The sequence below is a fragment of the Vanessa cardui genome, chromosome 16 (genome assembly GCF_905220365.1).
Source record: "Vanessa cardui chromosome 16, ilVanCard2.1, whole genome shotgun sequence".
NCBI lineage: Eukaryota > Metazoa > Arthropoda > Insecta > Lepidoptera > Nymphalidae > Vanessa > Vanessa cardui.
Window position 1 is genome coordinate 11487667 of NC_061138.1, and position 22817 is coordinate 11510483.

General features: G+C 32.8%; 2 protein-coding genes across 2 annotated transcripts; both read right to left on the reverse strand.

Moving 5' to 3' along the window:
* Nucleotides 1-921: 921 nt before the first annotated feature.
* LOC124536480 (beta-1,3-glucan-binding protein 2-like) lies at nucleotides 922-6232 on the reverse strand. Its single transcript, XM_047113032.1, has 8 exons — nucleotides 6051-6232; nucleotides 5471-5683; nucleotides 4873-5027; nucleotides 3498-3625; nucleotides 2424-2590; nucleotides 2070-2294; nucleotides 1548-1690; nucleotides 922-1134 (listed from the first exon to the last, which is right to left on the reverse strand). Exons 1-8 carry the CDS (start codon nucleotides 6169-6171, stop codon nucleotides 952-954), a joined length of 1335 nt encoding a protein of 444 aa, XP_046968988.1. The 5' UTR covers nucleotides 6172-6232; the 3' UTR covers nucleotides 922-951.
* An 842-nt stretch (nucleotides 6233-7074) lies between these two features.
* LOC124536477 (beta-1,3-glucan-binding protein-like) lies at nucleotides 7075-18757 on the reverse strand. Its single transcript, XM_047113028.1, has 8 exons — nucleotides 18574-18757; nucleotides 13899-14123; nucleotides 12267-12526; nucleotides 10256-10389; nucleotides 9753-9919; nucleotides 8596-8820; nucleotides 7831-7973; nucleotides 7075-7288 (listed from the first exon to the last, which is right to left on the reverse strand). The coding sequence occupies exons 1-8, from the start codon at nucleotides 18695-18697 to the stop codon at nucleotides 7106-7108; spliced, it is 1461 nt and encodes a 486-aa protein (XP_046968984.1). The 5' UTR covers nucleotides 18698-18757; the 3' UTR covers nucleotides 7075-7105.
* Nucleotides 18758-22817: the final 4060 nt, after the last annotated feature.

Consider the following 22817-nt stretch of genomic DNA (forward strand, 5'->3'; position numbering starts at 1 on the left):
TAATACAACTTTCCCTGAGGCACAACACATGCCAGGTGATTCATTCCGAAATTTTAACGCCTGACAATGTTTGCATATTTTGTTCATCGCACCGATAGTAACTTTGGGATCAGCTGAGTAATTAATGTCTGGTGCATAATTAAACCCAAGACGAACAAATGATTCACGTGTTAATGCACGACTGGTTCGCTGCCTTTCTCGGTCTCGTTCTTTAATTGAATCTATGTGTTGTCCACGTGCAGCTCTTGTTCTCAATAAATATTCTTGGAGACGATTATCACGCTGTTCTCTTGATTCATGCGCATGAATATCAGCTATGCGAATTCTTTGAGCTTCATTTCTTTCTGCTCTTTGTTCGACTGATTCGTGAGCTCTTTCAAGACGCCGTTGTCGAGCTTTTTTGCTACGGGCATTGTTGAGGTTAGATTATTTTAGTGGCATTTTACTGAAAATTTTATGTGAATAAATTCCTTGTACTATTATTTTGTTGTTCTTAAAGGCGATGTCACAGAGAGTATCGATCAAAAAATGGCCAGCACCACGTGTAGTGGAAAATGAAATCTAAAATTCAACGGTAGCGCCATCTATGATAAGTTAATGATAAACGGTCTGACAAATTTCTGTAAAAAATCCTATGTGAGGCGCCATCTGTTCGAAATTTTCGTAACTTACAATTAATAACAACAATCAACTTTGATAATCAGTTTATTGTTATTTATAAATCATTGAGGCCATTAATCGAAATGAAAGCTATCCTATCTCTTAAGTTGGACCAAATTACACATAAATGCCAAATTTCATCAATATCGGTTGAGTTGGTGAAGAGTTCACTGGGAACATACATTGTGACACTGGATTTTTATATATTAAGATATATCATAAAAATATAATATTTTGTCAAAGGAAATAAACCAAAATAAATTACACAGTTTAACCACGTATATTTAAGATTCACAACGCGTATACCCGGACGTAGTCCACAACCAATTCTGGCGAAGTCCAAGTTGGGTACCACGAGAGTGTAGATTGCCAAAATTTGTACATAGCCTTGCTGTTACTATTCTTCCAGGGCTTGAATGGGCTATCTACGAAATCATTGACTCCACCGACACGTACTCCAAGTGAAATGTAGAACTGATAAAAAATAAGACTAATTAGTGGTAGATCTTAGACTATCAATAACAAGTGTATCACTTCTATATTGAATAACGATTTTTGACTTTGACTTTGAACACAGACGATCAATGTGGCCAAATATGGGTACTTAGCATTGTTAGAAATATTAGCTGTGTTCCTTACATCTTCCTCGTTATCAGTGAGGACTAAGGGGGACTAAAATGTAATATCCTTTATTCCCGGCTAACTTACTTTCTATAGGAATGTTTTGGTGATAAAATTGAGCAGCACCTACACTTCAACTCCTAGTCAAAGAGGAATAGGGTGTCAAAAATATATTTTAGGGAAGATTACAATGTAAGGTAATACTAACCATGTTATTTGACGAGCTATAACGTGATTTGTAATTTAAGGATATATTAAGAGCTTACCAATTGATCCAAAGGTGCAATAGGCGTTCCTCTTGCCCAGCTTTCTGACTGCGGCGGCAATTTAAAAGAGGAGTTTCCATAGAGATCAGTATTTCTTATGAATGAGCCATAAGATATATTATCCACTAATAGTTGAATACTATCTGTATCATAAATAAGGAAAGAAGTTAGTTTGGAAAATAATCATAATATATAAAAAAAGAATTTTGTTATGTAACAATAGCAGAAGCTAAAACTAAGTAGAGAGCATGCTGAGGTTGGTAGAAATTGTGAGTTGATACCCTGACTGGCTTGTACAACAAAAACGGCTTGTATATTTCCCACTGCTCGGCTAAGGCCTTTCTCCTTTTGAGCAGAAGGTTTGGAACATATTCGAGTAAGCTGTTCCAATGGGTTAGTGGAATACACATTTAGCAAAATTTCTACAAGATTAACCACATGCAGGTTTCCTTCACCGCCGATCACGAGATAAGTTATAAAAGCACAAAGCCTTACGCTAATTCAAGTATAGGTATGTCTTACCAGGTTTCCAAATTAAGGAGTAAACATGAAAGTCGTTATTCCAATTAGCAGAACTGTAGTGTTTTTTTAAAGGCAACGATCTCAAAGGCTCGCTATCGCATAAAATTGGACCCCCATATAGTTCCTTTGAAAATTCCTGATTTCCTTTCACAAAGGCAATTCGCATGAGCCCTGAGGCATAGTGACGTTTTCCATATTCGTGGGTTAATGGTTCGAGATTGATTTCTAAAAATGGCTAAGTTATTATCATCAATATCGTGTAATCATGAAACTATTTGATCTTACACAATTGTTTTAAATTCAGTTATTATTAAGTGAACCAGTTATTGTAATATTTCAATGAATGTATTTTACCCGGTATCAACCAATCTCCAACTGGTAGCTTGGCACGCACATCAATTCGGCCAAATTTGAAACTAAATAATTTTTTTGTGGATATTTTTCCACTTGTAATTGGTGGGAGGATTTGAGCACCTGATGAACTTTGAATACACTCCCTGGTACCAACTTCACCAGTACATCTGAAAATGTTTCAATTATATCAATACCATACTCGACGGCCTAGTTGATACACAGGCTCGATGTGTCCATGATACCTAGTTCCTGAGTTAAAGCTCCAGGAGTACGATGAAACGTTATTGGGTTCTATTGAAAAATTCTCAACCAAGAGATTGGTATATAAGAGTGAAGGAGATAGATAGATAGTGCACCTGTGTTTGCTGCATCTTATATGTAATAGACTAAGCCTATTTAAGTCCCAGTGAATAGGGAACGACGGCTGTAAAAATGTTGCTGGCCAGTCAGAGAGCGGTATTACGGCTATTAATAAAAAAAAATTAAAAACGTGAAGTAAAGTAAATTCCAGTTTCAACTGAACAAAGTATATTATTTCATCATTTGGCGTCAATTGTGACTTGCAATTTAATGGTCTCCCTTGAGCTGTGAACGTGGCCGATATTGGCCATCACATCATCATCATCATCTTTATCACTACCAGCATCACCGTCACCATGATCATCAAGATACTCTAATCTTGTAAATACCAGTAGTTCTATTAGAACTCTCTTGTTAATTACTAAGTAAATTATGTAAGTCGATTTACGCTCATACGCTATTTTGATACGTGTTTCCTATAAACGTTATTTATCTACGTTTCGTCTTCCAACACTGCGTCAACGTTGTACCAATAAGGGAACAAACAGGAAAGTTCTCAAACATATACTATTATTTGAGAACTTTCCTGTTTCAATTAAATTTTGGATTTATACAATTTTATATATTAATATTCCTGACCCATAAACGTGCAAATACAATTTGTTCATTAAGACTAGATATTTTAATTAAATAAGTTTGGATTTATATCAAACTTACTTTGTTCATCAAGATTCAATATAAATTTGCATAGGTAAATATATTATGTGTACTTACGAACTACCCAGGTCCCATTGACTGTAATCGTTTTCTGTTCTGGCATATACAGAAATCTCGGGTTTTATAATTAGTGTTCCATTCTCAATGCGTATTGCTTTTGTTTCGTATGCGTTGAACGGATAGTCCTTTTAAACAAAGAAGTAAATAATTAGAATAAAGATTCAGATACAATAGATAGTAAAAATTCCACAGCTGGTGAAGATACCGTGAAATCAGACAAACGACTAGATGAACTATATTGTTCAGCTTTTGTCATACAACAAACAACAACAACAACTGCCTGTCAATTTCCCACTGCTGGGCTAAAGCCTCGTCTCCCTTTGAGAAGAAGGTTTCGATCATATTTCACCACGCTGTTCCAATGCGGGTTGGTGGAATACACATGTGGTAGAATTGATATGAAATTAGACACATGCAGGTTTTCTCACGATGTTTTCCTTCACCGCCGAGCACGGGATGAGTTATAAAGACAAATTAAGCACATGAATATTCAGTAGTGTTTGCCTGGGTTTGAACCCGCAATCATCGGTTAAGATGTACGCGTCCTAACCACTGGGTCATGTCGGCTTTCATCATAGCTAACAATTTATTCTGATACGTGTAGGTTTCGCCGTGATATTCTTTGATAATCATTACAGTTGAAATATTAAATTAAATTCTAGAAAATTGTGGCGATTGGTTATGTACATAGTATGTTTTTCAGTTTGTCATCATCAGGTCCATTCTGTTCCCATATTTAAATTGATATTGGTTTTAGTTTTTTGAACATACATAAGAGTAACAATATCTATTAAAGAAGTGCAGCGATTATATTATTTATGTTATAAAATTATTATTTCTCACTTTACAATTGATTTAGGCCACATCATAGTGATAATATAACATACAATTTATTGCATATACGAAATAAAAACGAGTAAAAAATCTTATGACTATTAACTAAAGTCGTTGTATTGAGAGATAAACAAAGGGCATTCAAAGATCCCTTATTGTTAGAATATTCTTGATTTGCTAGCATTTTAATAATCCTAATGACTTATCCAAAGTTAGTAGTAGTAGTTAGTTAATATTGAGGTTTTCGATTAATGACATCTATAATATTCTCAACTGGTTTGGTAAATTAGATTTGCAAGCAATCAGCATACAAGTGAAGACACTTAGATGAGATAGTAATAGACAATAGATGAGAGAAGATGGCAACAGTATTGATGAAGATAGAAAGCAAAAGAGTACAGAGAAGCCCTGAGGAATAACAGCACTGAGACCGTTTCTTAAACGGTTTCCAAACTGTTGATATATATTTATGTTTATACGCGTACAACTATTCTATCAATGGTAAATATCTCATTATGTTATTAAATATAAGACTTACAGGCTCCTGTGGAAACATGACCTCCTTTTTCCACGTCAACTTATCGTTATTGAATTCTTCGCTGAAGATCAAACTATTTTTACAAATTTGATTCGAGCATGGTGTACGCGTTTCGGAGATAACACAATTTGAATATTCTGTATCCGGCACCAATTCTACACAAATAGTTAATAATTAACATCAACAAACGAGGATAAATGTAGTCGAGCTAGTGATAAACAAAAAAATAACTTGGTACACAAATAGTGTAGAGCCTGAGAAAGGACATAGACGTTTTTGGTAACTAGTTCATATAAAGTCAGTAGGGCATTGTGGAAGACCATTTGCATATAATATAAGCATCACCTAATCTCATATATTCTACCGCTGTTTTTCCGATTTGAAGTATGAGGCCCACGATGAAACAGATACAAAAGATATAGCATCTTAGTTCCCAAGTGGTTCATAGGCCTCATAGAATTGTTCCAAGCCATCAATAATCTTAATGTACAAAATGTTTATGTTATTTTAAGTTATAATTATTGATGTATTGTATATATTACGTAAGAGATTAAGGAAAATTGTGTAAATTATGTACACTATCAACACGGATACTTGCCACGAACAGTCCATATTCTATTTTCTTGTATTTTGACATTTTTTTTGTAGACTATTATATTGCAATATACCACGTCTCCTAAGCGTAAATCGATATTTCGGTCTACGGAGGTCCAAAATCCATTTTTCGCCGATGGTATTGTATTTTTCCACTGTGTCGTATGAAGGCCCCGTCTGAGATTGGCAGTGATCGTGAATGATGAAAATCCAGCGTCTAAAATTTGAATAGGATTAAATATATTGTAACTACTTACCCTATAACCAATTTGAAATAAAACCGACCCAGGTATACCTAGTATTGTGAAGGCTATCTATAAGACCTCTTTTGAATAAATATACATTCATTTCATTAATATATTAATATATTAATAATAAAATCAACAAAGATTAATAATAAAATAAATATACGAATAAATGGACGCATTTTGTTGATAAGTCGAATAATTTTCTAAATTTATTTAAAAAAAAAGTATTAATGAAGTAACACATTTTTACGTAGTTTTTCATGTCAAGAAGAGTAAGCAGGGAATAATTTTTCATTTAAAAAAGCTAAGACAAATTTGAAAAAAAATATTGCCTACCTGGCATTCTAATTTTTATCCCTCTCGGACTCATTGCTTCAATCTTTAAGTCTGGTAGATTGCTCATCACAAATCCGAAGTACAAAGACGTGAAAACAATTAGCAACATTTGCCATCCCATGATGTGTGACGTCTATCTCACGAGACCCGTTTAAGAGGACTGAGGATTGGCTTAAGGATAGGATGTACGCACCTATTGTTTCAGGCTGATAACAGCTATCACACGTTACGAACCGGCAAAGTCTGTCATTTTATTCAATGATACATTCTGGGTTCAATTACACAATTAAAATATTCTGGTTTTAGGGCGCCCAGAGTTCTATGATTATATTTTTTATAAATAGTCTTTGCGTATGATATATGTACGTGTGTGTATGTAGTCTATGTATATTATTTATTACATGTTTTATATTATTAGTATTCATTCAAGTTTGACTTATTATAGATTAAAAATTAGCCACTAAATTCTCAAGCTGTTTCTATTAAATTGGTTTAAAAAGTTTGTAATCTCGGCAGCTCTGGTAACGATATTTTTTCACACCATCTGATTCTGTGATTATTTTTTTTTCATAAATAAATTATAATTATTTCTCTTAATTTACCAAGTAAAACTTTAAGAGGAGTTCGATTTCTTACAATAAAAAGAAGTGGCACACAGATGTGCCATTACATTAGTGTGCAGACGGACCCTGGTCAGCGTATGCTAAATGTGAGATTTCAATTATCGACAAATGAATCTGAAAAAAGTTCAATTAAAATTGAATCAGAGCGTAAACGTTTTTGAGAAACTAAGGTTTTACTGAAGGAAGTATTCATTAAAAATAATTGGTAGTGAAAACAAATAATTTTGCGGATTTTAGCCATTGGTATTAAATGTGTCAGATTCGCTTAGACGCTTAGCGTGAAATCTCGATAAAAGAATATTGAGAGTTACTTAAACATATTATGTCGGCCGAGATTCTTTCCTTTATTGAAAAGCTGATATCAATTGGAAGTAGGTATAGACATAAATAATTAAACAGTGTATTATAATTAAAGTCTATTATATTATCAAATTACAAAGCAAAAACTTTGACGGAGTCCACGAGCATTTCAGGCGAGAACCAAGTTGGGAACCAGGAATCTTTACTTTCCCAGAACTTAAAGAGCGCTTTGCTGTTACGATTCTTCCATGGTTTGTCAGGACCGTCAGGAAAGTCGTAGATACCCCCAACACGCACGCCAAGGGATATGTAGAACTGTAGATATAACATGATATAAATAAACAAGAAGGCAAGTCAAATTCCATTGCAAAATCCTTCATTCAAATTGGTGGAAGTATTTACATGTTAAATTAAATGGGATTTGTGAGATATGAAGGATTTTACCCGATACCTTCACCCTACTTGAAGAATCAGTGTGATCCTTCCGGATTTTAATTCGTGATCACGTATTCTAATCTCTAGAACAATGAATTTACATTCATATTCAATATAACTCCATTTTTCCGAGTCATAGGAGCGTAAATACGGATAATCTCCAAATTTATGAATATTACGCATTCCTTGATAGACAAACTTAGTGAGTTTTTATTCGCTCGATCTGGAGTTTTAATCCTGTAGCTTACATACAGCCAAATATGCAGTAACTTAAATTAGTTTAACCATAAACCAAAATAACTCAAGAAGATTTTTGGTAATGTGTTTAAAAACAATGAATGTAAGCCATTAAAATTGTATAAATGGAATAATGACCAAAGTAAGTCCCGAATCGAATATATATTTTTTTAACGATAGTATACCAGTTGATCGAGAGGTGCCATTACGGTTCCCTTGAGCCAAATAGAAGCATGAGGTACAGCATGGTCTCGGCCACTGGAGTAGAAACCTTCCCCTGGATTCACTTCGCCATATTGTTTACCATCTACAAAAAGTTGGATACCATCTGGAAAACAAAAATACGATCAGTATTAGTGATTTTTTGTGAATAATATTTGCTTAACGATTGTTTAAATTTACATTCAACCTGACAAATCAATTTATTATTGATAGACTTTCAACTGGTTGGTTCATTTTGTTATTATTTATCAAATCGCGGCGGTGTGATGTTGACGTTTATTTTCAACATGTTATGTAGTACATTGAATTGGAGAAATTTGGTTTTGAATTAATATATTTTATATGGGTTAAAATGTAAATCAAGCGTGTTTTTAATGCAAAGTGTTGGACAATTTTGAGTTGCTCATTTATCGTCAGTTGCAAATTAGACGCATTATTTATCATACCTGAAATGTTACCTTTTTAGAATAACCATGTTAATAAAACTATTTATAAGAAGTTGTGATTGAATTCATTGTAAACAAATGAACAAGACTTTTGGAATAAAGTACAAGTGAATTATAGTTTTGGTAATTTTCTACATAAAACCAAAGCAACATTTTTTATAAACCCACCATGAGGTGAATCCCAAGACCTCGGAATCTGCAGTCTTATAATAATCTCGCTATTAGATCTACGTGCCATTCAAACATTGGTATAAATGTAAAGTTTTGATATCTATAACTTACTTGGTTTCCAAATTAAAGTGTAAGTATGAAAGTCTTTGTTCCAGCTGTTAATACCAAGAGCTTCCTTCAAAAGAAACGTTCTGTAAGGATCGGTGTCTGATAAAATTGGTCCAGCGCTTAACTTCTTTGCAAATGCTGGATTTCCCTTGGCATACGCTACCCTGATAAGACCTGATTCATAGCGTTGATTTCCATACACGTTATCACGTGGCTCCAGGTTCAATTCTGAAAAGAAAATTATTACATTTAGTAGTTCTAGTTGCATAATTGATGATATAATTTTGACGACCTCCTTGGTCGAGTGGTGTGTATACCGGTTTTCATGGGTACGCCACGTTGAGGTCCCAGGTTCTATTCCCAGCCGCGTCAACGTAGAAAAAGTTCATTAGTTGGCTATGATATCTTGAGCCTGGGTGTTTGTGGTACCGTCGTTACTCCTGATTTACCATAACACAAGTGCTTAGCTACTTACATTAGGATCAGAGTAATGTATGTGATGTTGTCTCATATTTATTTATTTTATTATTTATAATTAAAGCTAAAGTTATATATCGATCTAAAGTCACAACCAATTCTCAATTAGTACCAAAATTGAAAGTTATTTCATAGGAAGTCAAGTGACGTAATTAGCGCGTGTGTATTTGAAGCGCTTTGACAAAGTTCGAGCACAACATGTTAATTAAAAGATAGACTAAGTGACCTGCATTCCAAACATCGCCCAAAGAGCAATAAAATGGATCCAATATTGTTTTCCTTTGATAATCGGTTTGATTGTTGTTCTTTTATTAAGCATTGTGCGAAAAACAATTAGATTCTCTGTTTTATTAGGTAATTGTTTTTCTGACCCTATAGTATTTTATTTTACTTGTCAAACGTCCAAACACATGTGAAAGAAAGAGGGTTCTGAACACAAAGCGGCTCTATTTATTCCCGTTAAAAGTACTTGACTTACTAATTCATAATTTTAATTAGCGTATGAGCTTGTTATGGAATATTTAATCAAGAAGACAAACAATCTATCAAAAGCTGTATATAGGCTTCTGTTGAGGTTCGAAGTAAGGTGAACGGTTCCGGTTGTCCTTCCAAATCCAGTCTTCATCTAAGACGCCGGCCTAACGGTCCACGGTATGTAGAATAAAATAGTTTTTACTAATTACCTGGTATTAACCAGCTACCAGAGGGTAATTTGGCACGGATTTCAATTTTTCCAAACTTAAAATTAAAGTGATTCCGAGTGTTGATCTTTCCGGTGATAACTGGAGGTAGAATTTGAGCCCCAGAAGCCGTTTGAGAGCATTCCTTCGTGCTTACTTTTCCTGTGCATCTGAAATATTATTACGTATAATGTATTTGCCATGAAAAAATACGGAAAATAGTAAACTTTCCAAAAACAAACATTGTTTAAAAATTTTTGTGTAGTAAGTACATCAAATTATAATTGAAGCATTTCCTTTAAATGTCTAACTGTCTGTCTAAATGTCTAAGATACATATATACCTACTGGAACAGATAAATCATTCATAATTTGGCTTGATAACTCCAAACTCCTGATACATTTAGCGTAGTTAAAAGAGTATATCATATCCTTAATGACATGAATATAATTTTACACGTACATTATACATTAACGTTTAAGCAATTAGTATGTGTAAGGACTTACGTGTTAGTCAAATCCCAGTCTTCGTTCAAGAATCCTTCATGAAACTGCGATTCGGTAAGTAGGGGGTTTATTTTTAAGCTTCCGCGATCTAAACTTAAAGTATTGTCGCTTACATAAGCGTTAAACGGATAGTCCTGAAAGTAAAAAATAGAAATATTATTGATATAATTTTTTGTATGCAAATTTTAAGAGTCGGTGTGATCTAGTGGTTGGAAAGCATGTATCTTAACCGATGATTACAGGTTGAAACCTAGGCAAATATAATTAAGAAATCTGCATGTTTATAGAGTCAATATAATTCGCCCCCATATATCCATCAATTCAAAGCAACGTGGTGAAATAATCTCCAAAACTATTTCCTCGAAAGAAAAGAAGCTTTTATTTTATGAAATTGACTAACATTGGCTAATCTTATAATTTCGCACATAAGCGACATGACAAGCTTGAAATAAAACCTTGTTTAATTTTCTTTGAATAAAGATATTAGGAGGTACACTGTCCATAATAAATATTTGAAATCATTTGAAATTTCCCACAGCAATTAGAAGAGAATTTGAAATTGAAATTTGAATCATTAGATTCAAGGTCAACACGCTTAATAAAATAATTAACTATGATCTTCTATTTCGACCTGTACTAAGATAAGGCATAAGTGATAAAGTAGATCGGGAAACTATTAACTATTTTCCTGATAACATAAGGAAAATAAACAACTCTAATGTTTAATTGCTATTGATATTTAAAAATAGAAATGATGTTTTAGATGAGTCAAATAGAATAAATGTGTAAGGATCTATTTGGGTTAAATGAACGCCAGCAGCATTTCATTGATTTTAAAACAATACGTCGTGTTATTGTGTCCCGTAAGTGACTCACTGTAACTAGACCAAAGGAACTTATAATCTTAGTTCCCAAGTTTGTTGGCAAATTATAAAAAGCAAAAAATGAATTTGGGCGTTGGTGACCACTCACATACCTATTTTGAAAAAGTCTTTTCTGTAGAGTTGTTTGCAATAACTTAAGACTTTTTGTGTTTGTTTACAAATATGTAACAAAGTGGTGATTTTGTAAATATTTCATTCAATAAAGAAGCACGAATATACATGGCACGGATGACCCAGTACGAGATACGATACAAGATGGGACACCAAAAATTGCGTAGTCTACGCACATTAATTTATAAAGGTCAGGATATACTGTTATACCAGATAACATTTTACTTATTGTGTCCAATGAATACCCGAGTAAGCTACCAAGAATTTACGAAACAATGCGAGCTGGCCCAGTGGTTAGAACGCATGCATCTTAACCGATGATTTTGGGTTAAAACCCAGGCAAGTACCACTATATATATGTGTTTATATATCATCTCATGCTCGGCGGTGAAGGAAAACATCGTGAGGAAACCTGCCTGTGTCTAATTTCATCAGGAAACAGCGTGGTGGAATATTTTCCAAACCCGTTCTAAACACTCAGCCATCTCGGCTCGGCATACAATTAAGATGAAATTGTGATTTTCCTTTCGTCTATCGATACTGTATTTTATGTCCCTATATAATATAGGTTCTGGAACTATATAGTAAGATGTGGGCTGATGTGGGCTGATGTGTGGTTTAACTTTAACTTTACGTTACTACACTAATGAGCAATTCAGGTAATCTGGCACATTATATGCTTGTTTAGCTATTTATGCGTTTGTTTAATAACTTTTACATTGCTAAACGTACACGATCACATAAATATACATTTGTGACACAAAGAGGCAAGTAAGCGTTCATAACAAAAGGAATTTATGTATTAATAGCTTTATAATTTGATAATAAAATAGCAATTATGACACAAACGCTAAACGAAAACGTGTAATTTTTATTAAGGGTTATTAAAGATGGTAATATGTTACCTATACAAGCTAGTCGTCACCGATATTATAGAATATTAACACTAAAAAAGTTTAACTTGTTTAAGTGGTCTCTTAAGCAAGTTTAAGCATTGCAAACATGTTTTTACTAACCGGTTCTTGAGGGAACATGACCTCTGGTTCCCAATTGCTTAACTCATTAATATTTTGTTGGTTAAAATCTTCAGAGAAGATAAGTGCTCCTTGGCAGACTTCGCCAAGGCCCTGCACAACGGTTACAGAAAGGTCGCATTTCGGACGAGTGGTTACTGGCACGGGGGCAGGAGTTGGACCAGAAGTAGGTCCAGGTGCTGGTCCAGATCCAGGTCTTGGTGGTGGTGCTGGGGATGGGCTGCCATCATCGGTGACAAATTCTGGAAATATTTTATTATACTGGTTAAAATGTGATTAACACGTCGTAACACTTGTGTGTAATTGAATCATAAAATTCACACGTATCCAAAATATTATAATGGCAATTTGCAGATAATACCTTTAGTTACTCGAGAGAAATGCTTTCCTAATATTTTTCTCCGGCATTATTTCTTATCTCATCTTAGTTCTATATAAGATTTTACATTAACATGGTTATTTTTATTACTAAAGTTATTAACTGCGGGATATTTACCATGTTTTTTATTTTTATTCGGTGAACTCGACTCGTTCGACATCTACGAATGTCTGACATTCGTAGATAATGTCTAAATATCGAGCTTCATCTTAGTTCGTTTTAATTCTTCTCTGTATATGTGTTAGTAACTTATAAATGTATAAATTCGTAATATTTGTAATGATTTTTTTTTGCTTTGTTTGACCAAGCACCTTGTATATTATGTTTCTGATGTAATCTTATTTTGTTTACTATTTTTTGCTATCAATGAAATACTGAGTCATATTTATGTAATAACATAAGTTTTAAATTAAATAAGCTTATCTTTAAGCGTCCCTTATCATGTAAACGGGACTTTTTTGGAGTGATAAATTTACAAACGTTGATTAATTCAAATGTGGTTTCAGAGAAACTAAGAAAAACATTTTTTTCTTTCTTATCATAAAATATTTTATAAATAGTGTTTTTTATTGTAATTTTATTAATATTCTATAATTCTAAGTTATAAGAAATAAGTTAGTTAAGTACCACATGAACATAAAATATATTGTCATAGATTATTTAAATTATGATTAAAAAATATGTTGGACAACATCCCATACATTACTCTGATCCCAGTGGAAGTAGCTAAAGTAACGACGGTACCACATATACCCAGACCCAAGGCAACATAAAAAATTTTCTACATAAACTCTGCCGGGAATCGAACCCGAGACCTCGGACACACACTACTCGACCACGGCGGTCGTCAAACTATCGATGTCGATTACCTAATTGAATTAAATTAATGCTGCTAAAATATTGATTGTGATATATCCATATAACATGTTCAATGTATCCATACTTTTATCGGTCACTGTAGGCATATACTGCCGCAGATACAGCTATTTAAACCAACTTTATATATAAGTTATATATAGCTTATTGTACGTAAGGTTCTTAATGGGTGAGAAAGTTCCTTAACCTTTAAATTTATTCTATCCTACCAAAAATGTGCTTAAACTACCATATGTAATATTCAAGAACCAATATTGAGAATTAGCTAGATATGAACCAGCACAGAAATGTAACCAGCGTGTGGAGATAAATCTCAAAACTTCTTAAAAGAAGAGGAGAACTAACCCTTATTAACTTACCAGTAACTGTCCATTCTCCGTCATCCTGTCTGTAACCCAGCCCATTTTTGATCACATAAGTCCAGAAGTAAATTTTGTCACCGATTTTTAGTTCAGCATTACGATCTCTGAAGATCCATGTTCCATTCTTGGGTTTGGTGATATCACGTGACCACTGACCTGCTTCTAACCCTTCCATTTCTTGGTTCAAGTTTCCATGGAATGCGAATAGTGAAAAGCCATCATCTGTAAAACATTTTTAGTTTAGATTTAGCAAGCAAGTCGTGACGTCATTTGTTATTCGATTGAGGGTTCAAATCAGGGCAAGAATTATAAAGCTTTGCATATTTAATTTGCAATTAATTCATCAGAAACCTGTATATATTGTGTGGCTGAAGTTATACGTAACCTGCCTGATAGAAAAATGTTTGAAACCTGTGGATAACATTGTAACCACTGACTTATCGAAATTAGCTTGAAATGACTTATTATTTATTTGGTCGTAGAGCTTTGTGCTACAATCCACTCGTCATATATAACTTACAGCAATACTTAGTATTTTTATGTTCTGAGTACAGGCTGAGTAAGCCAGTGTAACAACAGGCACTAGGAACATAACATCTTAGATCTCAAGGCTGGTTGCGGTCTATGGGCAGTAGTGACTTATCAACAAGTATGGCATGAAATCAGAAAGGATATACCTATAAGGATGCTGATTTGATTTCTTAGGCTATTAATATTATTAATATTATATATTTGAACAACAATTTTCAAACCGGGAATTATTCTAAATGATATCATACAATCCGATGATATATTTAGATAAAATAACAATTTCCTTACAATAATAACTACAGTTCATTGTACATCTCTTAATAGGTTTTGAATAAATTAAATTAAGTATCGCGAAGATTTTTTCTCTATGTAATATATTTAGTTTAGTCCGGCAATTACATATAATAATCATTTCCATGTTTTTATATTAGAACCAGTTTATGAGCAAAAGAACATTAACTCGCGGGTTAACGAACGTAACAGATGATAAAAAAGCTGTGTCATCAACCTATGCTTGCTAAGTTACACTACTTTTTTTTATAATCTGACAAAATTTAATCGTAAACCTTTTCGGTGTTCCGTTACACCATGACAAAAACTCTTATATGACCAATTATTTGGGCATCATTTTTTCCAAAGATGATTCTTGATTTGGAATATCGTTTTAGATATATGATTATAACAAGAATACATGACAATGTACCAGTTGGTAAGTCCTATTACAAGCACTTTTGAATCGTCATTTTACAATTAAGTGAAGCTACCACCGGTTCGGAAAGTAGATTCTACCGAGACGAACCGGCAAGAAACTCAGTAGTTACACTTTTTTAACATTTAAAAAATACAAAGTCATGTTAGTTAAATACAATTATTTCAATTAATATACTTTGCTTGGAAGTCAACAGGTATTAACTCAACGCTTTTTTATCGTCTATAAAATCTTGTATCGAATAATATGCAGCTCTCTGGGTAGGTTACTCAATCCATATTTTACCAGCAAATAATATGACAATATGTGTTAATTTTGGGGAATGGTATAAATTATGGCAGAAATAAATGAAAATAATTGTTAATATGTACAGTGTTTAGAGCTAGAGTTCAGTTAGAGAGCGTTTATCTGAACTGAGGATTGGCGGATGCAAGCCCTAGCAAGCACAACTGAATTTTCATTATTATTCTCGAGTTCGGCGGTGAAGGAAAACATCGAAAGGTGTCCAAGCCTGCATGTAGTTAATTTCATAGAGATTCTACCACATTTGTATTCCACCATGCGGGTGTATTGGAACAGCGTGGTGAAATATGTTCCAAACCTTCTCCTCAAAGTGAGACGAGGCCTTAGCCATGCAGTGGGAAATTTACAGGCTGTTGTTGTTGTTCAATATGCTATTTAATAATTGAATTACCAGACAAAATTATTTTGTGATATTATAACGACCCATAAAAAGACAAAAAATGTAAAGACTATAACTGTGACAGAAATAGCAAAGTTGTGTGTTTTGAGTAATCAAAAGTTTTATAAAAATACTAGCTGTGCCCGGTACTTACGCGTTGTAGCCTTAGATACTCCCTATTATCTGCCAGTGAAAGTTCCGTCAAAATCGGTCCAGCCTTTCCAGTGATTAGCCGGAACAAACAGACAGAACGACAAAAGTTGTAAAAAAAATTATTTTGGTATATGTACCGTGTAAAGGTACATATGCATTGAATAAAAAAGGGCTATTTTAATATTACAAACAGACCCACCAATTTTATTGTGTGTATAGATATAGATATCTTTGTGTGTCAATAATCGCATAGTTCAATTGATTGTGTGTATAGATCATCAAATATACATAATCGAACATATTCATTAAATTATTTTCCTTACTAATTACCATATCACTTGAATTAAACACTACTAAATAAATAATATGCCAAAGAAATAGCTTACAATTTATGATAACCTTGTATATTTGAAACAAAAAAAAACATTGAAATACTTAGAATATTTAAGTATCATTTGTATGTTTGGTAGACACGTAGAACAAATATATATTTAAGTACGAAGGCAGTGTACTGTGTAATATTTCTAATAGTGATGATGCTGGTAGTTATCAACAGACCCATTTGGAAGTAAAGACAACTACCTATATTTTATTATTAAAAAAAAAAAACTCTCCAAACTCTATACCGGTTAGAACTAATTTTAACCGGTAATGTGGTTGAAAGTTTCGTAATTTTGCTCTAACATTAAATAGTTTTTATACCTAACTGTACTAAAGTGGACATCGTACGTAGCTCTGACTATATTATTATGAATCTATCTATGTAGGCTTCATTAAGGCCTCAATAGATTAGCGATATGATATGATAAGTCGGGAGTTCGATCCTGTCAGTTGAAAAATGAAAAATGAGTACATTGGTTATTCTTTCAAAACAAAAAATCCTAAATTTTCAACCGACTTCAAAAAAGGTTATCAATTCGGCTCCAAATATAACAATAACTATAACTTCGTTATATAATCGTAAATCTACTTTTGAGTAGTTTAATATTTTTCATTTCATTTAACTTAGGAAGACTCTAAAATATATGTTGAATACGCAATTATTTTTATTACTCTTTAGTGATTGTTTTAAAATAGTGGTTTGTTTGAAGTCGGTTTTTCTTTTTGTTAAAATTTCTATTTATTTCTAAGGATATCCTGTTGAAATTAAGATCGACCAATTGATGGAATGACATAAATGACCAATTGTGTATATTTTTTTTTATGGTTGTTGATAAATTAAGCAGTTGGTTTTCCTCACACAAAAAACCAACACACAAAATTAATTGTTTTGGTATAAAATTTTATCGAATTTCAAATCTCATTGATAAAATTAATTGACAAAGTATTAAGAATTTACAAAATATTATTGCCAAAAAAAAATTGAAATTGTATTTTTTAAACGTTGAAAAAGATTAACTACTGAGTTTCTTGCCGGTTCTTCTCGGTATAATCTACTTTCCGAACCGGTGGTAGCTTCACTTAATTGTAAAATGACGATTCAAAAGTGCTTGTAAAAGCCTACTTGAATAAAGTTTATTTTGATTTTGATTTTGACAAAATATTAACTTTTAATTAGTATTTGAAAGTTCTGAATATAGGTGATAGATTTTCAACCGACGTGTATGTACGATATGTTATATAGGTGACTTAATATCAGAAGATAAGAGAGACAATAATTGTTTTAAGCAGTTTAATAAAGCTTCTGGGACTCGTATTTGAAAGGGATTTTATTTTGTAAAGAAAATGTAAGATACACGTTTGACACAATATATCACATACCGAGATATACTAATTGGATATAACAAAATATATTACGATTTCACTATAATTAGTATCAATAATTCTGAAGAAAGTAGTTCTAACTGGTATAGCTACTGCACTACGTAAACGAATCAAAATATATTTTTGTTTTAATTAAATTAAAGCTACCGTAAAGAGCCGAGATTGCCCAGTGGTTAGAACGCGTGCATCTTGTCCGATAAGCAGACAAAATGACAGACAAGCAGCACTATATGTGTTTAATTTGTGTTTATAATTCATCTCGTGCTCAACTATGAAGGAAAACATCGGTAGGAAACCTGCAATGTCTAATTTCATAAAAATTCTGTCACATGTGTATTTCACCAAACTACAATGGAACAGCGTGGTGGAATATGTTCCTAACATTATCTTCAAAGGGAGGAGGCCTTAGCCCAGCAGTGGGAAATTTATAGGATGTTGTAATGGTTGTGGTAATGGTGCTATTCCATGCCTCAAAGAACACGATAACTTGGTGTTGAATAATACTATTTTATATAAATATCAGTGACTTCCTTAAAACATATTAGAGGCAATGAAAATTGCAGCAAATATATGTATCAAAATCGCTCCATTTTACTATATAATTGAATAATACAACCACGTCAAAACTAAACTAACAAAAAAACAGTTTTATGACAAATACCGTAAAAACATTTTAACAAGAAGTAGTAAATATAATATTAAAATAAAGTAACTTTATTTTACTATAACTGAGTAATACGTATAAATTACATCTCGAAAATACTTATAAAACAATTACGTAGGTATTTGAACAATGTTATTGTTTTCTTGGGATAAAATTATAAAGTACTTACCTGGGACTGATACTTTGAGTCCTTTGGGATAAATGGCTTCTAGTTTAGCGGGTGGTACTGTGTATGCGCGTGTTCTTATGATGTATAAAGCTGACAATACTACGAATAATGTAATCTTCGCCATCGCGACGTCCAGTCGTCAACACAGTCCGTCGCAGACTGTATACAATGTATGACTGTATGCAATGACTCGAGACGCTCGCCCTGCGCGTGGGCATCTGAGGAAAAACATAGCTGTTAATAAATTTAGAAGTGACATTGTATTTTTTGTATAAATTACAATAAATCTGTAATCGCACCTACATTTTAACGGGTTTATTATTTTACGTATTATTGTATTATTACGTGATATAATAAACTATTTTTTTTTTAAATAAAATATATTCTCTGAAAACTGTAAGAAGTATTTATTAGAGTATTGTTTTCATTTCCGGTCAGTCGTTTGATTATTAATTGCGCTGTTAAATATTATTTTTTTGAGTTATTCTTTTATGAGTCTCAAGTCTATGGAAAATTCAGAATGATGGCCGCTGGTTTTACCGGTTACTATTTATGCTATTATTTTCACACACAAACACAAAGGTGATAAAGTTGACAAATATTTTCCTTAACTTTATATGTTTCTTTTTTATCCAATAAATTAAAGATATTAATTGTTTTTTTTTTAATGTAAAGTGCATTGCTCACAAACTATTTATATTAAATTATATATTAAAAATTAATACTCAAATAAAATATTATTTTATATAAAGTAATAACTTTATGCGAAGACGGTGGGCTTCGGAACAAGATCTTTTAAATTTTCATGTGATCAATTTGAGTTTACAATTCATCTCGTGCTTGGTGACGAAGAAAAAGAAAACATAATAAAACCTGCATATTTAAAAAAAATGTGTATCCACAATCCCACATTGGTGTAGTATGGTGGAATTTCCGAACATACATTTTGCCTTAACTAATTAAGTGGAAAATTAGGTAAGGTATCGGAGCATTTCAGAACGTTACTTAAAACTGTCTAAAGTAACAGGAAATTATGATTTCCTACCTTACCACTGGGCTTAGACTGCCTCTTTTGTTGGTGAGAACTTTAAATTGATATTTGTACCTGTGGTAGAATCTGACATTAATTTCTTCACGATATTTTGCGATATGTTTTTTTACATGTTTTCTTTCACCACCAAGAAAAAGATTCATATTAAATCGAACTTAAATCATCGTATTTGTACTGTTGAAAGTTACGTATGCGTCGAGTGGACAATCTTAATAAATTATATTTAAATACTTAGAAAATTAATAAAAATCTATCACGGAACCTTACGTATTCCTCGTTCAATCAATCGTTGATTATTTATTTCTGTTCAAAGACAGGTTTTCATTTTAGAAATAATTTTGCGTGTTTTTAAATGACCGAATCTTTTTAAAAGGTGGATAGTCTAGATCGACCGTGACAATTATCAATGTTACATTCCATAAAAATATAATAGAATTCGATGCGTCAATAGCGCAATGGTTTATCAGCGGCCTACCTATGTAAGAGTCTAGTATAGCCCAAGGGGTCAGGAGGACAATAATGTCGTACTCAATCCCAACACAAGTGATAAGTTTAAGGGGGGTAAATAGGAATATTAGTAATTTCTTAATTAATTTGTGGTATTGTCGTAAGGCCTTGTTTGACCCCTCGATCATCAGATATTCTACAGCAAAACAACAGTACTTAGTATTGTTGTGTTCGAATTTGAAGGGTGAGTGAGCCAGTGTAACTACAGACACAAAACATAACATTTTAGTTCCCACCGCGATTTCAATTTATAAGTCTATGAGTGGTGGTGACCACTTACCGTCCGGCCTATTTGCCCGCTTGCCTACCAATTAATTAATTATAAAAAAAAACAATAATATTCATACATAGTATGATTTAAAAATAATGCTCGTTCTTCCAAGAGATTATAGAGGGATCATAAATTTGAATTTCGAATAGGTTTTAGCGATAGGCGTTGCAGCTGGATTACTAAGGATTTCAAATATCAAAATTGCCTGTTGCAATACACATTACTGATTGGCGGAATAATAATTGGCGTTTTAGTTACACACTCAGATGCATAGACCGATTCTTACTTAAGAATATATTATAAGTCCCTTACTTATGAAATTTTACAACTGACATTTGAATTTTGTGTGAGAATTTTGTAAGGATATAGTAAAAACAACATATTTCGCGAAATCGAATTGTTCGATTGTTTAGCAAAGTAACAGCCTGTAAATTTCCCACTGCCGGGTTAATCCTCTCCCATTAAGGAGAGGGCTTGGAACATATTTCACCACGCTGTTCCAATGCGGGTTGGTGGAATGCACATGTGGCAGAATTTCAATGAAATTAGACATATACAAGTTTCCTCGCGATTTTTTCCTTCACCGCCGAGCACGAGATGCATTATAAACACAATTTAAGTACATATATACTCGTATATAGTGGAGCTTGCCTGGGTTTGAACCCGAAATCATCGGTTAAGATGCACGCGTTCTGGGCCACCTCAGCTCTCGATTCGATTGTTTAATAAAGATGAAATTATGATGTAATTTATCATCAAGTTCAAGATATCCAGGCGTATAAAATAAAAAAGAATACTTAAAGATATCCTGTTAATAAATTCATATTAATGTTGTGTAACATTGATTACAACAAGTTTGTTGATTGTTTATAGAAACAGTGACGAAAATTGTAAACATAAATACCAAACTCGACTCCGATAACTCAAAACATCCTTTATTTTGAAGAAATGTACTTTTTTATGATTCCGCAGATAATATTAGATAATTAGTAAAACAAATCTATTTAAGCTATCAACAGATTTGACAAGAAATTTAGATTATTATCATCAGCCCGTACATCCCACAGCTGGGCTAAGACGTCCTCTCCCTTTGAGGATAAGGAATTTCATTGGAATTTGACATGAAGGTTACTTCACGATGTTTTCCTTAACAACCAAGCATGAGAAAAACTATAAATACAAATTAAGCACTTCAAAATTTAGTAGTGCTTGCGTTTGAATCCGCAATCATCGGTTAAGATGCACGCGTTTTAACCACTGGGCCATCTCGGCCATAACAAGAAACTTTAGATTATAGAATATAATTATAAAATGTTAATAGCTTAGTTTTTCGTTACTTCTTGTCGGTTCACGCTACAACTAATAATGATATAATTGTTAATATATATACTATTATTATAATTGTTGATTGTTTCAGGATGAATATAGCGTATTTCATATGTTTATGTTGTGTGTTATATCACTGTAGTCTTAAATGAAACAGTCGTAGCTTTATTTTTTTTAAAGAAATAATATTCTATTATAAAGTCTCAGTATTTTTTATATTTAAATATAAGTTCCAAACATCATTGGTAAATGTTCTAAGTGACGCAATGCAAGCTTTGAATTCAATAGTAAATGGAATAACAAACTCCTTCAACGACTATGAATCGCCCCAGTCACCGCCATTCGATCTAACGAAAGAAAAATGTCGCAGAAAATGCTTCAAAGCGCTTGAAACGTTAATACGTCAAACATATCAGAAAACTACTAAAAAATATAAGAAAAAACACATCGCTAGCAAACAAACATCAAATAATAAAAAATCTCTATAAAAAATGTTTTTATAAATACGTGTAGTATTTTGTTACATCTGTTAAACTATTTTTTTTTTTTATTAGAAATATCACTTACATTTCTCTGTTTCAAGGTTAGTAGCTAAGCCATTTAACGACGGTACTACACACACCCAGACCCAAGACAACATAGAAAATTAATAAAGTTTTTGTACATCGACTCGGTCGGGAATCGAACCCGTGACCTCGGAGTAGCGTACCCATGAAAACCGGTGTACACACTACTCGACCACGGAGGTCAATTAATTAAATTACTTAAAATTAATCGATAGTGCATCTTAAATGTAGGTCGTACGAAATGTATAAAATAATGTTACATTACTAATTCACCAGAATCATCTCAATATAAAGAGTTCTCTAAGACATCAACAGCAATCTGAATTGGAAGAGAGATTCTAGATCCTAAAATAAATAGAAGTTAAATAAAGCATTATAAGACTTAGTAGGACGAAAATAGAAGTTTTTTTTTAATCGACAATACGAAACTCGTTTTTTATATTTGTATTTAGTTTGATGAATCGTTTATATTTTAATACGACGCATTTTTTATTCAATGAAATATTAATAAATTAATAAATAA

Bases quoted from the DNA above. Each gene is read 5' to 3' on its own strand.
- LOC124536480 (XM_047113032.1), bottom strand. From the start codon at position 6,171: ATGGGATGGCAAATGTTGCTAATTGTTTTCACGTCTTTGTACTTCGGA. The intron at 3,626-4,872 runs GTAAGTCTTATA...TTTGTTTAAAAG, and splicing joins TCATGTTTCCACAGGAGCCT to GACTATCCGTTCAACGCATA. The intron at 2,295-2,423 runs GTAAAATACATT...AGCCATTTTTAG, and splicing joins TGGAGATTGGTTGATACCGG to AAATCAATCTCGAACCATTA.
- LOC124536477 (XM_047113028.1), bottom strand. From the start codon at position 18,697: ATGGCGAAGATTACATTATTCGTAGTATTGTCAGCTTTATACATCATA. The intron at 12,527-13,898 runs GTAAGTTAATAA...AAATATTTCCAG, and splicing joins CGGAGAATGGACAGTTACTG to AATTTGTCACCGATGATGGC. The intron at 10,390-12,266 runs GTTAGTAAAAAC...TTTTACTTTCAG, and splicing joins TCATGTTCCCTCAAGAACCG to GACTATCCGTTTAACGCTTA.